Source organism: Belonocnema kinseyi, chromosome 9 (assembly GCF_010883055.1).
Source record: "Belonocnema kinseyi isolate 2016_QV_RU_SX_M_011 chromosome 9, B_treatae_v1, whole genome shotgun sequence".
NCBI lineage: Eukaryota > Metazoa > Arthropoda > Insecta > Hymenoptera > Cynipidae > Belonocnema > Belonocnema kinseyi.
In genome coordinates, this window is record NC_046665.1 from 54,625,082 (window position 1) to 54,640,868 (window position 15,787).

A 15,787-nucleotide genomic window follows, 5' to 3' on the forward strand; every position below is an offset into this window, starting at 1 on the left:
CACACACACATATACATATATATTTCTTCTAAAAAAGGACGAATGTTTAACAAAAGACATACACTTTCAACCATTGAGAATATTTATCGAACAAAAACATTTTTTTAACAATATAAATACATTTCTTACCAAATAGTTCAATTTTCAACCAAGACGATTAATTTTATATAAAAAAAAAGATGAATTTTTAAAAAATACATACATTTGGAACCAAATGATTAAATTTTTTAACTAAAAAAATTAATTATTAATGAGAAATGAAAATTAAATTTTTAATTCAAGAAATTAATTTTCAATAAAGAAAACCGAATCTTATAAAAATAGTTGAATTTTCTACCAAGTTATTGAATTTCCAAAAAAATGAAGTATCAACAAAAAAGTTTATGATGAACCTAATAATTCATTTTTTAACAAAAAAGTTTAATTTTCTACTAAAATATTAATTATCCAACTAACAAATTAAATTTTTAAGAAAGTACTTTACTTTTAACCATGTAGTTGAATTTTCAATCTAAAAAGATGAATTTTCAATAAAAAAATATAATACTGGGTATTTAAACAACAAACAATTAAATTTACCCAAAAAGGAGAAATTTTTTAGAAAATAGTCGAATCCTCAACTAAAAAATATTAATTTTAAACCAAATTGTTTAAATTTAACCTGTTACATTTTTTAAACCAAAAGTGAATTACTTAAATCTCACTGGAAAAAAAAATAATCTATTTTTAAACAAGAAAGTACATTTTCAACCTAACAGTTAAATTTAGAACTTAAAGTATCAATCTTTAACCAAAGAAATGATTTGTTAATTAAATAGTTCAAATCTTAACTAATGAGTTGAATTTTCAACTTAAATGCAATTTTAAACAAAATTGTATTCCATGTAAGTTCCAAATATGCACATGATTTCCGATGTTTTATGAATGTGAACACTGTAATTAAAAAATCCAAATACACTTGAATTTATCGCCTTATTATATTACATTTGAAAAATTAATTCAAAATATTTGGAGCCCCTCCCCCCATTTTCTTTTACATAAACTCCTTGACGAAAATTAACAATAGCCCTCTCCGAAAAACGTTCTGGAACCTCCCTTGATATTAAAAACAATAAAAATATTTTCCAGAGAAAGAAGAATGCATAAAATCAAACTAATCCCTTTTATTAAAATAAAATTAAAATCACTTATCTTAACTCAACTTACAAATATTAAAAAGAGACGCAAAATAAAATCTTTAAAATTAATAAATAAGAAGGGAGTGTGAAGGGTGAGGTTTTTAATTAAACCTACTACAGTTACTTTCAATTAGTTATTAATAGTTCAACCTTGGAGGTAATAATCATATTTCTGGATGTTATAATAATATATATGTATGTATAGTATGTATACGACAATATATAATTATGTATATAATATGTATTACCTTAGTAATGACAATGATTTTCACACACACACTCTTATTTTTTTTCACGTACATATTTTTCCTATTGGTTTTGTAACTCAGAGGAAAACTGCAAATATGAGTTAATACAATAATAACCTACATATGCACTCTTATACACTCTCTAGTCGCTTAAGAATGACTTTTTTCCACAAAATCAACTCGATTCTTATAATGCATTTGTATTTTACATAACATGTAAAACTGCAAATCAGGGAAGGTAAAATATACATAGGTACTTTTTTACGATTAGTATATATAGTAACTTCATATCGACATAATTTGTCCTGTCCTCTTGTTAACTTTATAATAAATCTAATATTATCTTATTTGTATTTGTATCATGTTGTGACAATACATTCAATATAGTACGTTTATATAATTGCTAAGTAAAAGGAAAAATTGTTTTAAAAAATATATAAACTTCAAATTTTATGAGTCTGATAAAACAAAACAAAATGTAAAATAAAAAAAGTCTTATCTTTCTAAATGAAAAAAACAGGCCAAAAATGTTAAGTTTCTTTGAAAATATTGTAAGAAATAAAAACGTTTACGGCAAACCAAAAGGATTCGTAATTTTCAACACTAAAATGAAAACTCTGTTTTTGAAAAAAAAAAAAGAAAAAAACAAACAGAAGGACTCTGAAAATGAGAAAAAATGCATATTTCGTGGACAATGTTTTCTAGAAAATTTGGATTTTCTTGAATATGCTACCACGTCCACAATGCTTGATTAGAACTTGACTAGAAGCAGGACGGATGCGAGGATATTTTTTGAGAAAGGAAAAAAAACTGTAGCTATCAAACCAAAAAAAAATACACTCTTCCTTTTACTTAACAACATCGAGGGTCTGTTTATTTCTATCCATTTATTTAAAATTATTATTATTTATTTACAACCATTTTTAACGTTCGTTTCGTTAGTATAGCATAGTAATAATAGTGTAAGTTTTTTTGCTAAAATTCAAGTGTGCCATTTGAGATGATGTGCGCCCGTGGAACTTATATAAAAATTATTTTTCTTTTTGATACAACGGAGTGATTTTGGTGTTTTATACGCGTTTACATATGGTTATCGTCGGTTTTTAAACTCTAACTTAGGCTTGAGATCTCGCACCCTTAAATATTACAAACCTTATCACATACATAGAGATGTGTTTGCATTATTATTCTTTATACATGGATTTATTTTATCTTCCGTTTAATTCCTGCCCAATACATTCTTTTCGTATATTTACATTTAACTTACACACTTGATTCTTCTTTACATTATTCTACCAAAAAGGGGCGAAAGGGCAATTGCTTTAAATTGTTTTCTTTTTATCCTCGTGATTCCCGACTTTAAGATCAAAATAATTTAAATTAATCACAGGGGAGCGTCGAATTGATAACCCTTTTCGCCCCCAATCTCAAGATTTTTTTGCACGTTTATTGATTTCTCATACGAGCCTGATTAGTCCTTCGAGAATCTACAACGAGATTCTTCTCGAGAATCAAATCGAAATTGTATCATCGATGGAAGAAGGATAGAATAATCACAAGAAACTGATAAACTTTTAAATTAGCAATAACATTTTTGGAAAGACTTAGAAATTCTTGTTGATGAAAATACTTTCAACACTGACAATAAATTTTTTTTTTCTATGTCAACATTCTAATCCCATCGTGAATTTTGGAACCTCTGATTTTCGAACAACTAACTACATGGAAGAAACACAAGAGATATTTCCAAGATTTCGACTGATTCCCGGTCATCTTCCAGTTTTACAAAAATTCTCTCAAATGCTCGAATAGTATCTGTGGTTCAAAAGATCCTAAGATTAATCTAAAGGAATGCGCAACTTTCTTTAAATTTATTTACTAACTTTCAGATCCAAAATATAGAAAATTTCAAGACAAAAATAAAATTAATCTAGAAATAAAAATAAACAGATTATAGGCAATAAACGTAAACTAACAAACCCCGAAAAGAAAGAGACCAATTTTTGTTATAAAAGTACATTTATTTTGATTTGAGCTTCAAATACTATTCGGTCAATGAAACATTCGTCCCGTTATTTAATCGCTTATATATAATTCCTTTTTTCGTATTCAAACGACTTGCAAATTGCACCTCCATCATAAACATAATCGCAGTCCTCACTCATCTCTGCTACTATAATTTTTTATTAAATTTCCAGAAACTCTCGTTCATATTCAAATATAATTATACGGCCTGAATATCTCTAATAAATAAACTACATATGGTCATATCTGATCATTTAATCAGTATTTCCTAATCTTACTAAGTCAAACTGAGCTTCATCCATTCTTCGCTATTTTCTAAATTACGTTGGGCGTACACTTACAAAATTCGGTATCTCTAGAATAATTATCTCTCATTTTTTCTCTACATCTTCGTCTAAAAAAAATATTTCAAATTTGTATTCGTTCTAATAACGATAGATTTACTGATCATTATAATTATTTCTAAAAGAAAGCCGAAACTAGATAAACTACCTAGAAATTTGTGCATTTTTTTCTTCTTTTTTTTCATAATTTTAATAAAACTCTTTAATAACGATTATACCTGGATGAAAAAACTTTCCCGAACCGAATGAAAGGAAGGGAAATTCAGAAAAGTTGTTTTCAGCAGGGAAGACGAAGAAAATAGGAGAGTAATAATACCTATAGGAAACAAAAGGACCAGGACTTCTGAATTAAATAATTTAATAATATTAGCAATCATCGAAGCTCATATAATAACTCTTCCTCTCACGATATTACAATTACGTCTATAATTTCGAGCAGAAGCTCTGAAATTACTCCCAAATGTACATCATTGCGCGAATTCATTTTGTCATAAAAGTCTTTGTACCCTTTCCAATTTCGATGCAAGCGTCTCTGTCCTCTGATTGCCGATAGTATTGCCCCTGAACGATGCCGGATGCCAAATTCTCTTCAATTCAAGATCTTCTCCAATTGAAAAATAATCTCTCATATCGTGTCATAGTTTTCGACGCATGAACTAGAAAATAGGAACATACGTCTAAATTCGTAGCTGATAGGAGGATCGAGAATTCCTCCTATCATTAAGCTTATCATTATATAATCGTAATAATTGACGACTTTTTTTCAGTAGCAAATCGCGTGGTACTTCGGAACAATAAACCGAATCACGATTCACACTTGCCTGACGATAAATATCCACGATTAAGTTCACCAAACAGATTATTCACGTAGAGCGGACATGAGCCTTGGCGCGCTCACTATTTCACTATTATTTTCGTCATTACAAAGAATTGTATCTCTACTGAAAATTCCGACGTCGGAAATTCGACTCAAAACCAATAGTTATATATATTTTTTTTTATTAAAAAAAGGACCTTTCATTTCATAACAAGTTCATAGAAACCTGCAAACAGAGTCATGAAATTTATAAACATAATCATGATCAAAATAGTTTTCTCAGAAATTGGTTCATTGACTTTATCGAAATATATACTTTAAATATAAGATTTTCTCAAAGTTCTGGTTATCAAAAATAAAAATTCTTCGAACTATAAAATTGTACGCAAAGGAAATTGTTATTTCTCAAAGTTCTTATATAAAATAACATCGAGAAAAAGTGAATTATTTAAAATAAGTATTCAGAAGTTCACAATTTCCCTCCAATTCGATTTCGAACAATTTCCACTTTTGACGAACAAAACTTTGAGAAAATTTCATATTAAAGCTTGAACATTAAAGTAATAAACAATTCAAACATTTAATTAAATTTAACTTTGAGAAAATCTTTCATTTCAAGTTAAATCATGTCACAAAGTCGGAATTTTCAATATGAATATTTGTAATCGAGAGTGAATTTCAACGTTGAAAAGATGGATAATATAGCTAGTAATTATAGATATTATTGGCAAAAAAAACTATCTACTTAATGCTACCAACAATCAATGACTGAAAGTGGAAAAATATAAAACTTAACTAAATGTACACAGCTCTTACACCTTTCACTGCACACGTATTCACTCTCTCTCTCTCTCTCGCTCTCTTACATTATCTCGCACGCAAACGCCTCGCTCCTTGTCGCCAGTGCGTTTTCTTTCCAAATTTACATCAAGTACAAACTTATGAAAACCGGAAAATTGTAACACAATTTGTAGCAATATATCGAAGTATCTGTAGGTATTTAACTAATTACACGGTGACAACACTTGGGTGTCCGTTTGTTTAGACGCAGATTATTTGCGCAATTAATGACAATATAATGACTGTCTTTTTGTTATTCTCGAGTCGTGGAACGACAGGCTAGAATAACACTCCTCCGTTGGAATGTCCCAACTGCACCACATCACGCGAGCACTGATCTTGGCTGAACCAGTCTTACTAATTGTTTATATTTATTATTAACATCACTAGTCGTTATTATTAACAGTATATATTAACACGATTCTGTGGTATCGTCCAGCTTCTGAAACGCCTCGCCCAAATCCTGTTGGTTTTTCTGAGGCCCGCAGATTATGAGCAGCACATTGTAACATTATAATGAATTCTCGAAGGCAGACATCAAATCGCTTTGCATATTCATGTCGATGTGGTTCGCCATCTGAAATAATAAATGCACCGAGTTTTGGACGAGTCCCCCTCCAGATAATCCAAATGCGACATACATGTCGCTTTCTCAAACAGGGTGGCCGTTTTAATCACATCAACAAATCCCCAGTCATTTTCCGGGTTTGCAAACATTTTTCACGGTCAATGAATTTAAGAAATTCGAACTCTGAAGCTAACAAGTTTTCCTTTTGCAGTCATAAAAACTGAACTGCAAATCATTTTAAGCATTATCAAGCTATAAATATTAACAATTGAACGATTGCAATTTTTTTATAAACTGGACACTTCTTAAATTAAAGTTAAATCACTTTTAACTTTAAATAGTAATAGTAAAAGATTTTCAATTCAATGTAGTTAAAATGTCAATTAATTTCTTTTTATATCTTTTATGAATTTTAGAGTTCAAAGATTAATATTTAGTTTCAAAAATATAAATCCAAGTTTTATCATTTTTAATGCTCTAAATTAAAGGATGAATTAATTTAAAAAATTTCAAAATTGACCGATTACATTTTTTTAAAATCCTGATTTAATTATTTTTAACATTTTTTCAGAACTTTTAAACATCTTCTAAAATTATTCGAATTCTTCTTAAATTTTGTTCTTAAATCCAGCAAAAATAAAAAATGTTTCCTTAAAATCTTCCAGATTCATTTGTGAGAATTTTGGAACTCTTTTTAAATCGTTTTAAATATTCCATTAAAATTAATTTTTCAAAATATGAAGGCATTTTCAATTTTCCTAGGAATCTTAAAAAAATGTTGTTTTATTGTTTTTGGCGCCTTTTATTATTCTTAAATAGGTTATACACTTTTTTTAAATCTGCAAAAATCTATATTCTGTTTTATATTAGGTTTTAATTTCCAAGAATAATAGCTATTCAATATTTATTACACATCAAAATTCAACTACTTTACTTGTAAATTAAATCTGTGCAAATATTATAATTAAAATTGTAACGTTTAAAATGTAGTTTTTCGTTTCGTTTTGAATATTTAATTTACAATTTCTTATTTTACATCAACAACCAAATATTCCTAAATATTAGGCAATTGTCATTTTTCTTAATTACAAAATTTCAAATTTTCAAATTTGAGACTAAAAAAATATTTTAAATTTAATAAAAGCCTTTAATTATTAATATATTGTTTTGATGTTATGTTAAAATCGAAAATAGATTATAAAGTTTCAATCGGGCGATTACAATTGTTTAACTACCCAGACTTTTCAATTGAAATAGTTCAATTTTTAACGATAAATTCTGGAAATTCTTAAATTTTCATCATTGTAATTTATATTCACATTTGATCAACTAAAAAGGTTTGTTTATCCAAAATTACCGATTACAAACAGTACTAATTTTTAATTTTTTAAGTCCTCAAAACTGTATTTTAAAGTTCTTTAAATGAAAAATATACACTTAAAAATTAAAATCGAAAATTTGTAAGTAAAAGATTTTCGAATTACGCATGGTAAACTGAATAATATTATAATTGAAAAAGATACAAATTCTACTAATTATTTTTAAAAACTATTAAAATCAAGCTTTTTTTGCTAAAAATTTGTAAAATTCCCGGGTAAAAAATAAATTTATGATCATGTCCCGTTTTCTCCGTTCAGCGGCCACCCTGTCAAAGTTTTCTAGTCTACTTACAAATTTAGAGTTTGCATTCAAAGGAAAATATGGTGAAGTCAAAAGTAAATTCAAAAGTTTGGTGTCTAGTTTTATTAAATTTTTTTTCAAACTTGCGGTCCCTCAAGAAGGACCAAATTTGTATTTTCATAGGCCATTTTAAAAACTGTGATTTTTATGTTTAATTTGAACTTCTTTTTCTGTCTTTAAAAGAAAGTTTCAGTCTTAGCTCAAAATATTTCGACGAAAATTGAAACATACATGTCGATTTTTCATTTTTGCAAATTCAATAATCTAATGCAGAACACTTCTTAATGTCAGATTTTGAAAATGAACCATTTTATATTTCGGACAATAAAAATTCGAAAGATTGAAAAAGAAGCATTGAAATTGTTTTTGAACTGAAACGTATTGTACAATCTTAAAAATATATGTAAATCTTAAAAATGTAAAAATGTAAATTTTTGAAAATCAAAGCCTGAAATTTTTAAGCTAAAATATATCCAAATATGAAAGCCTATGAATTGCTCAAAGACTAAATTTAAATACTAGAGTTAAAATTCAAATTGAAGCAAATTTTATCATTAAAATATTCTAAGTTTTAGATTCTTAGTGAGAAAATGATGCTTGAAATATTGGAAAAGTACGAATGATTACAGATTTTTAAGCGTTTGGCGTACAAATTCAAAACAATCACTTGTTTTATACTTTTTTTATACTCGCTTTTTATTTACTTTAAATTATTTGTGAAAATTAAAAAAAAATTTTGCAGCTTTTTATTACATTTTTTGCATAAGGTTTTCATTAAAATTTCTCATTAAAATAATTTCACTTGTACGTGAATGTTGGAAAATGGAAAGCACAGAAAAACAATTCGATCATAGTGAAATATAAAATTTTTCTGTTAAAATTTATTTATTTTTTAAAATTGGAATAATGAAAAATCAGTACGTTTTTGTCAAGAAATATAATCCAACTTGTGAACACAATTTTCATAAAACAAATTATTCAAACTATTTCAAAAATAATAAAAGTTTGTTTTATTAATAACAATTTTCTTTAAAAAAATAATATTATGTTTGTTTAAAACCACAATTTATTTTTGGATTTTTTTTTACTATGAATTGTCTAAAAATAAACAAAAAATACTTCATTATAGTCTGAAGTACCCAAAAAATATGTGAAGCGTAAAGTTTCGATTAATTTAATTCAATGCGAGCCCAATGATAGTTACCAGTCAATAATCAATAATAATTGTTTGAATATATTTTCATGATAAAATCGACATCCTCGTTTTTCTCAACGAACAATACCGCCTATAGACACAAAATTTTAAATTTATCTTCCAATTATGGCTAGTAGAAATATTTACGTAGTAGTTTGTTAATAAGTTATTAGTTTACGAATAACTTTATTTTATTATCTCATTCAAGACGGTGATCACAAACTTGAAAAATTAAAAACATTTCCAAGGATACAAATGTTAATATTTTACAACTAATGAAAAGTTCTTTCAATTTTACAAATTTGTGGTCCCCATTTTTATTAATAATATTACGGAAATCGTTAGGGTTAAAGAATATTTTTAAACGAACATTTACATATATAGAGCTGGTAATATGTATACTTAACATCTCTGCATGCGTGTATTGATGCATGTCAATTATAAGAATGTTGCAAACTCTATTAAAAATTATATTCTCAAATTTGGTAGGATCTACGAAAATGTTAACTAATTTCACACCTTGAAATTTCCATACCAAAATAGAATTCTGCAACTAGAATACAATAATCCTAGATCAAGTTTGCACCATTCTTATTTATAAAGCCCTTCATTGTCATAGAAATGAAGGTAGCTTACAAACTTCGAAGTCCAAAATGATCTCAAATATATAGGACGAATTTTCACGAAGAGGAGAATAATTAGGAAATAAATTCTTTTAAAAAAATTTCATGTACAGATAGTAATTTATAGACGTTGAGTTTTTAACCAATACAGATTTTCTACCAGAGATAAATAACAACAAAATAGTTGAGTTTTCAAGATAAAAAGTTGAATTCAACGAAGAAAGATGAATTTTCAAATAGTTGAATTTTAAACCAAGAATAATAAATTTTCTACCAAAAAAGATATATTTTCAATTCAAAAGGACAAATTTTCTATCCAAAGCAGTTTAATTTTCGACCAAAAAAGAAGAACTTTACACCAAATAATTAATTTTTAAACCAAATAGTGGAACTTTCAACTGAGAGATCAATCTCCATTAAAAAAAAAATGTGTTTACAACAAATATTTTAATTTTAAATAAAGAAAATTAATTCAGCCAAAACGACGGATTTTCAACAAAATAGTTGAATTGTCAATCAACGCAGATTATTTTTAGCCAATTTTATTTTTAACCAAAAAGATAAATTTTATAGCAAAGAGATGAATCTTCAACCAAAATAAATCAATTTTTTACGAAGTAGTTCAACTATCAAGTAAGTATTTAAATTTTTAACAAAGAAAAGATGAATTTTCACCGAAAAATATAATAGCTGATATTTCAACCAAAAAAGATTTTAACCGAAATAGATTAATATTTAATTAAGCAGTTACACTTTTAACCAAAAAGATGAAATTGTAACAACAAAATTATCAAAAAAATAATAGAATTTTTAAGCAAAAAGATGAATCTTCAACCAAAAAAATGAACTTTCAACGAAGTAGATAAACTTCTAATTAAGTAGTTGGATTTTCAACCAAAAAAGCTGAATTCTCAACGAAAAATATAATACATGATGTTTCGAATAACCAAGATTTTAATTTAAAATCAGAAACATTTGAATTCAACCAAGAACGACGGACCTTCAACAGAAAAGTTGAATTCTCCACCAAAACAGATTAATTTTTAGTTAAGCAGATGCATTTTTGACCAAAAAGAGATTTATTTTCAACGAAAAATTCAACCAACTTTTTAGCAAATAAGGATGATTGTTCAATCCAAAAGGACGAATTCTCTATCCAAAACAGTGGAATTTGCGATCAAGAAAGAAGACTTTTTAACAACATAGTTAAATTTTCAACCAAGAATTTTCAAACCAAACAATTTTTTTATCAAGATTATTACGTTTTCCAAATAGGAAAAGAAATAATTTTCAAACAATCACACGTTTCTAAAACTAATAAATATTCTCTACTTCGATCGAAATGAAATCGGCTTTCGTATGAATAATTTTATGCTCCTAAATCAGAACACGAAAAAAAACTCACAAATAAAAATTAGATTTCCAAACTACCTCCTTTTCGACTCATCAGAGACAAATGCATAACAAAAGAAATTTTCAACGAAAAAAAGAGTTGGATTTTCTTAATGGCTTCTATTAATTATGTTCGCATTTGCACGAAAAAAAATGAGAAAACGGGAATTTTCTTGAAAACCGGAGAAAAAAAGAGGAATAGAAAAGAGAATCGGGGGGAGTAAGTCAATTGGTTAGCTAGGACAGCGCCACGAACTTGGAACTACTGGGAAGAAATTAGACTTTCAATTCAATCAGTAAACTTCTTGAAACATTTTAAAATTGTTTAAAACCTTTGAAATGTTCTGAAATCTTTGATATTTTTTAATCATTTTCAAATTCTTGAAATCTTTTGAAATACATATAAATTCTTTGAAATCACTGGAATATTTGAAACTTTTGTAAAATATTTAAAAATTTAAAAAAAAGTGAACTCGTATCAAATCTTGGAAATATTTTGTATTTTGGCGTACTGTAACCTTTTTTGAAATTTTGGAAATTCTTGAAATCTTTTGAAATCCTTATGGACTCTTTGAAATATTTGTCGAATCTTTCCGAAACCTTTTGTATTCGTTTAAAATCATAGAAATATTTAAAATCTCTGTGAAATCTTTTGAAATATTCTAAACATATTGAAATTATTTAAAATCTTTGAAATGTTTCGAAATCTTTAAAATCTACTCTACTGTACCCTTTTCGAAACCTTTAGAAGTCTTGTATTCTTTTGACATATCTATGATATTTTGATGAAATCTTTGTGAAATCTTTGTGAAATCTTTCTGAAATCTATTATACTCATTTGAAATCCTCAAAATATTTGAAATCTTTGTAAAATATTTTGTTACAAAAATTGTAATCGTTGCAAAACTTTAAAGTCTTCTGAAATATTAGTAATCTGGTTTATTATACGGTTTTTAAAATCTTGAAAGCCTTTAAAATCTTCTAAACATATTTTAAAATGTTTAAAATTTTCAGAATTGTTTAAAATCTTTGAAATCTGGCGTACTGGGCCCTTTTTAATATAATTGAATTTAAAATCTTCATGAAACATTTCTGAATTATTTTGTAATCATTTTAAATCATTAAAATATATAAAATCTTTTTAAATTTTGGTAAAATCTTTGAAATCCTTGAAATCTTTATTTTGTGTTTTGAAATCTTCGAAATATTTGTGAAATCTTTTGCATTCATTTGAAATCATTGAAATCTTGTTAAATCTCAAATTTACTGACACCTTTTGAAATTGTTTAAAATCTTTGAAATCTGGTATAATATATCCTTTTGAAATTCTTGAAATCTTCTGAAATCCTTATGAATTCTTTGGAATATTTGAAATCTTGGTAAAATATCATGAAATCGTTTAAAATCTTTGAAATAATTTGAAATCTTTAGAATTATTTTCTAACCTTTTGAAATCTGGTGTATATTCAAGAACCGAGTGGTCAACCCCTCGAAAACTGTTTTAAAAGCAAAAAAAATCAAATTCAAGGTTCTCGTAAGAAATGCATTGAGATTTCCAGGGTTTGCAAAGGTTTAAAAAGAAAATCAAGGTCAATATTAACAAGAAATCTTATAATAAATCAATAATTTTAGATCTTAGAATAATATTTTAGAGTAAAATGAATTGATATTCATCGCTTTGAGATACCCAATAGTTCGCGTATCAGGTGGCGCTGTTGTCAAGGCATTTAGATTTAGAAATAAATTGACTTGTATTATTTTGTTCACTCACCGCTTCACGTCTTCGACGTTCCTGTTCCCGTTGCCTCTGGCGCGCTCGTTCTTCCGCCGTTCTTTCGTGGACAGAAGTATGGCTCGGGCTATTGCTGTCATCCGTCGAAGTTCTGGCTTCTTCAGTTCTCGAGGATGTGGGAAGAACGGCATTCTGCTGATCCACGGGCGCCTTCCTTCCCTTCTCCATGCCATCATCGTCGCCCTTATCTTTCCTCTTTTCACTCTCTTGGCGCTGCCTTTCTCGCTCAGCATGCTCCTTCTGCTGCTGCTGCTTTCGTATCTCCTGCTGCTCCAGCAATGCTCGTTGCTGTTGCAATGCCAACAATTTTACAATAATTATAAATATCGGAAGGTCCATCCTATCAATATCAGCTCACAAATACATATGGGACGTATAGATACAAAAATATTGCAAAAGAAGTAAAATACCTTGTTTAAATTCGGCATATTTCTTTTTGTTATGGCTTGCGAGAGTAAAAAAAGGAAAAAATGCTAATTTTTAATATTCTAAGAAAATAGCGGTAAAAATTAATAATCAATTTAGGAAAAAAAGCATAAAGTTTCAATTGTAATACCTCTAGTTGAATAAGCGGAAAATGTGAAGAAGAAAAAACCTCGCATCAGATTCAATTTCCCTATAATTGCAGATTTCACAGGCAAAAATTCTCTCAAAACAGGAAAAATAGGGGTGATTTTTTAAATTGAAAATAATAATATAGTGTTGGTACCACATTTCTAAGATTTCAATTCGAAATATATTGCATTTTCAACAAAATAGTTAAATTTTCAACCAAAAAGATAAAGTTTCTACCAAACAAGATAAACTCAAGAAAAATGTTCATTTTCAACCAAGGAAGATTCATTTTTAACCAAACAGGTGAAACTCTTAAGCAAAGGAGACGGATTTTTAAACAAAAAATGGAATTTATAAAAAAAAATCTCAACCAAATTGTTGAATTTTCAAGGCAACAAGACGAAGCTTTTACAACACAGTCATATTTTCAAACAAATACCTAATTTTCTAACAAAAAACATCAATTTCAACCAGACAGTTCATTTAAAACGAACTAGTAGAAATTTCAAACAAAAGAGACGAATTTTTAACAAAAATTTGAATTTTTTATAAAATCAACTTTCAAAACAAAAAGACGATTTTTTTTACAAAACAGTTATTTTTTTAACCCTATAATATGAATTTTTAACAAGAAGTTCATTTTCAACCAAATATCTCATTTTTTAGCGCAAAACACAAATTTAAAAAATATATATATAATTTTGAACCAAATAGTTCCACTTAAAAAGAAGTAGTTGAAATTTGAAGCGAAAACGACGAATATTTTATAAAGCAGTTGAATTTTCAACATAGAACAAAAAAAATACGAATATTTCAAAGATAAATTTCCAACCAAAAAATAACAAAGAATCAACTAAATTATTGAATATTCAATAGAATTTTTTTTATAAAACTGTTATATTTTCAACCCTAAAATAGGAATTTTAAACAAAAAAGTTCATTTTCAACCAAATAGCTCATTTTTCAACCCAAAATACAAATTTTCAATCTAAAGACGTTTTTTTACAAACAGTTAAATTTTCAAAGAAAAAAATAACATTTTGAATCAAACAGTTCCATTTACAAAGAAATAGTTGGAATTTCCAGCAAAAGAGACGATTTTTCTACAAAATATTTCAATTATAGATAAAATAATTCAATTTTGAATTTACAAAGAAACAAAAAGACGAATGATTGTCAACAAGAGTTACATTTTTAACCTGAAAATAAAAAAAAATTAAACAAATTGTTTAATTTTCAAGCCAACAAAACGAATTTTTCACAAAACAATTATATTTCCAACCCTGAAATATGAATTTTTTACGAACATTGTCACTTTCAACCTAAAAAAAAAAGAATTTTTAATCAAAAAATTAAAATTGTCGAAAAAAATGTTCAAGCTTCAATACAAAGACTATTTTTCCTAAAAACAATTATATTTTTTAACTTTTATCTTAAAGAAAAAATTTGAATTATTTATAAAATAGTAGAATTCTCAACCTAAAGAGAAACAAAACAAAAACAATTATATTTGAAACTCTAAAATATGAATTTTCAAACGAATAGTTAAATTTTCCACTGAAAAAACGAATTTTCAAAAACAAAAAAGAATTATTCGTTACAAAACAATTGAATTTTCAACCCAATAATATGAAATTTGAATAAAACAACGAAAACCAAGAAAAAACGGAAGTTTCTTGAAAATAGGGGAAAAATAGAGGAAAACGTGAAGTCTGTAATTTCATATTCGGGAGAACTGCACAGAATTAATTTAAATTCTTCATTGAAATTGTTAGTTTACTTAATGCGAGGTCCTTTTAATTTAGGTGGTTGCTGTTCATTATTGTTAATAGAGAAGTTCGTAAATGTTGATAGTTACCCTATCCTGCTTTTCTTTGGCCTTGCTTTTAAATAACTGGAAGGAATCCTTTACAAGTTTCGAACTGTTTCCTGCGGCAGATTGCGGACTCGACGATTGTGCCAATGACGACCATGAACTCTTCATATCCACAGACTATAAGTAAAGTAAATTAAGTATCTAAATATTCGAACAAGATTACCTGGTCATTTAGGATAATCGGTATAATTGATAATGTAAAAAACACAATGATTGGTCCTGAAGCAGTAAGTGTAGTTATTAGCATAGGACCATGATTTTAACTAAAGTTAACTAAGTAACAAAGTTACCCTAAATGTTACAAATAACATAACTTGTTAGTAACTTAGTTACTTGTAACAAGTTACTACCCAACACTGGTGGCATATCATTGTACCGCTAGATAAAAAATGTATAAAAGAAAATTACCTTATTTTTAAATGCCGTCGCAAAATGAGATGCGGTGTTCTTCGAATCAGGTGGAGTCATTTTCTTTTCAGGCATCATTTGAGAATTCGAGTGGTTGGGCATCCCTGGTAAACCTAAAGCGCTTATTTCTGAAAAAAAAGCTCCCACTAGAGCACCAGTATCACAGTTGGAATTAGTAAGCAGTTAGCACGGTGATTGCTACAAATACAGTAAAATGTGAAAAGCAAGCAGCATTTTTGTTAATAA

General features: G+C 27.4%; 1 protein-coding gene across 14 annotated transcripts in view; it reads right to left on the reverse strand.

Annotated features, from left to right (window-relative positions):
* Positions 1 to 1,301: 1,301 nt before the first annotated feature.
* The window catches only part of LOC117179364 (bromodomain-containing protein 2-like), a 94,858-nt gene continuing 80,372 nt past the window's right edge, over positions 1,302 to 15,787 (reverse strand). For 13 of the 14 annotated variants that reach the window (XM_033371079.1, XM_033371078.1, XM_033371081.1 and 10 more), the window contains 4 exons: positions 15,542 to 15,687; positions 15,116 to 15,250; positions 12,682 to 12,990; positions 1,302 to 6,029 (listed from right to left, as the gene is read on the reverse strand). In XM_033371079.1, coding sequence (XP_033226970.1) covers positions 5,964 to 6,029; positions 12,682 to 12,990; positions 15,116 to 15,250; positions 15,542 to 15,687 — 656 coding nt within the window. In that variant the 3' untranslated portion in view covers positions 1,302 to 5,963. The remainder of the gene's footprint in view (positions 6,030 to 12,681; positions 12,991 to 15,115; positions 15,251 to 15,541; positions 15,688 to 15,787) is intronic. The other variant, XM_033371071.1, reaches the window with a different exon arrangement.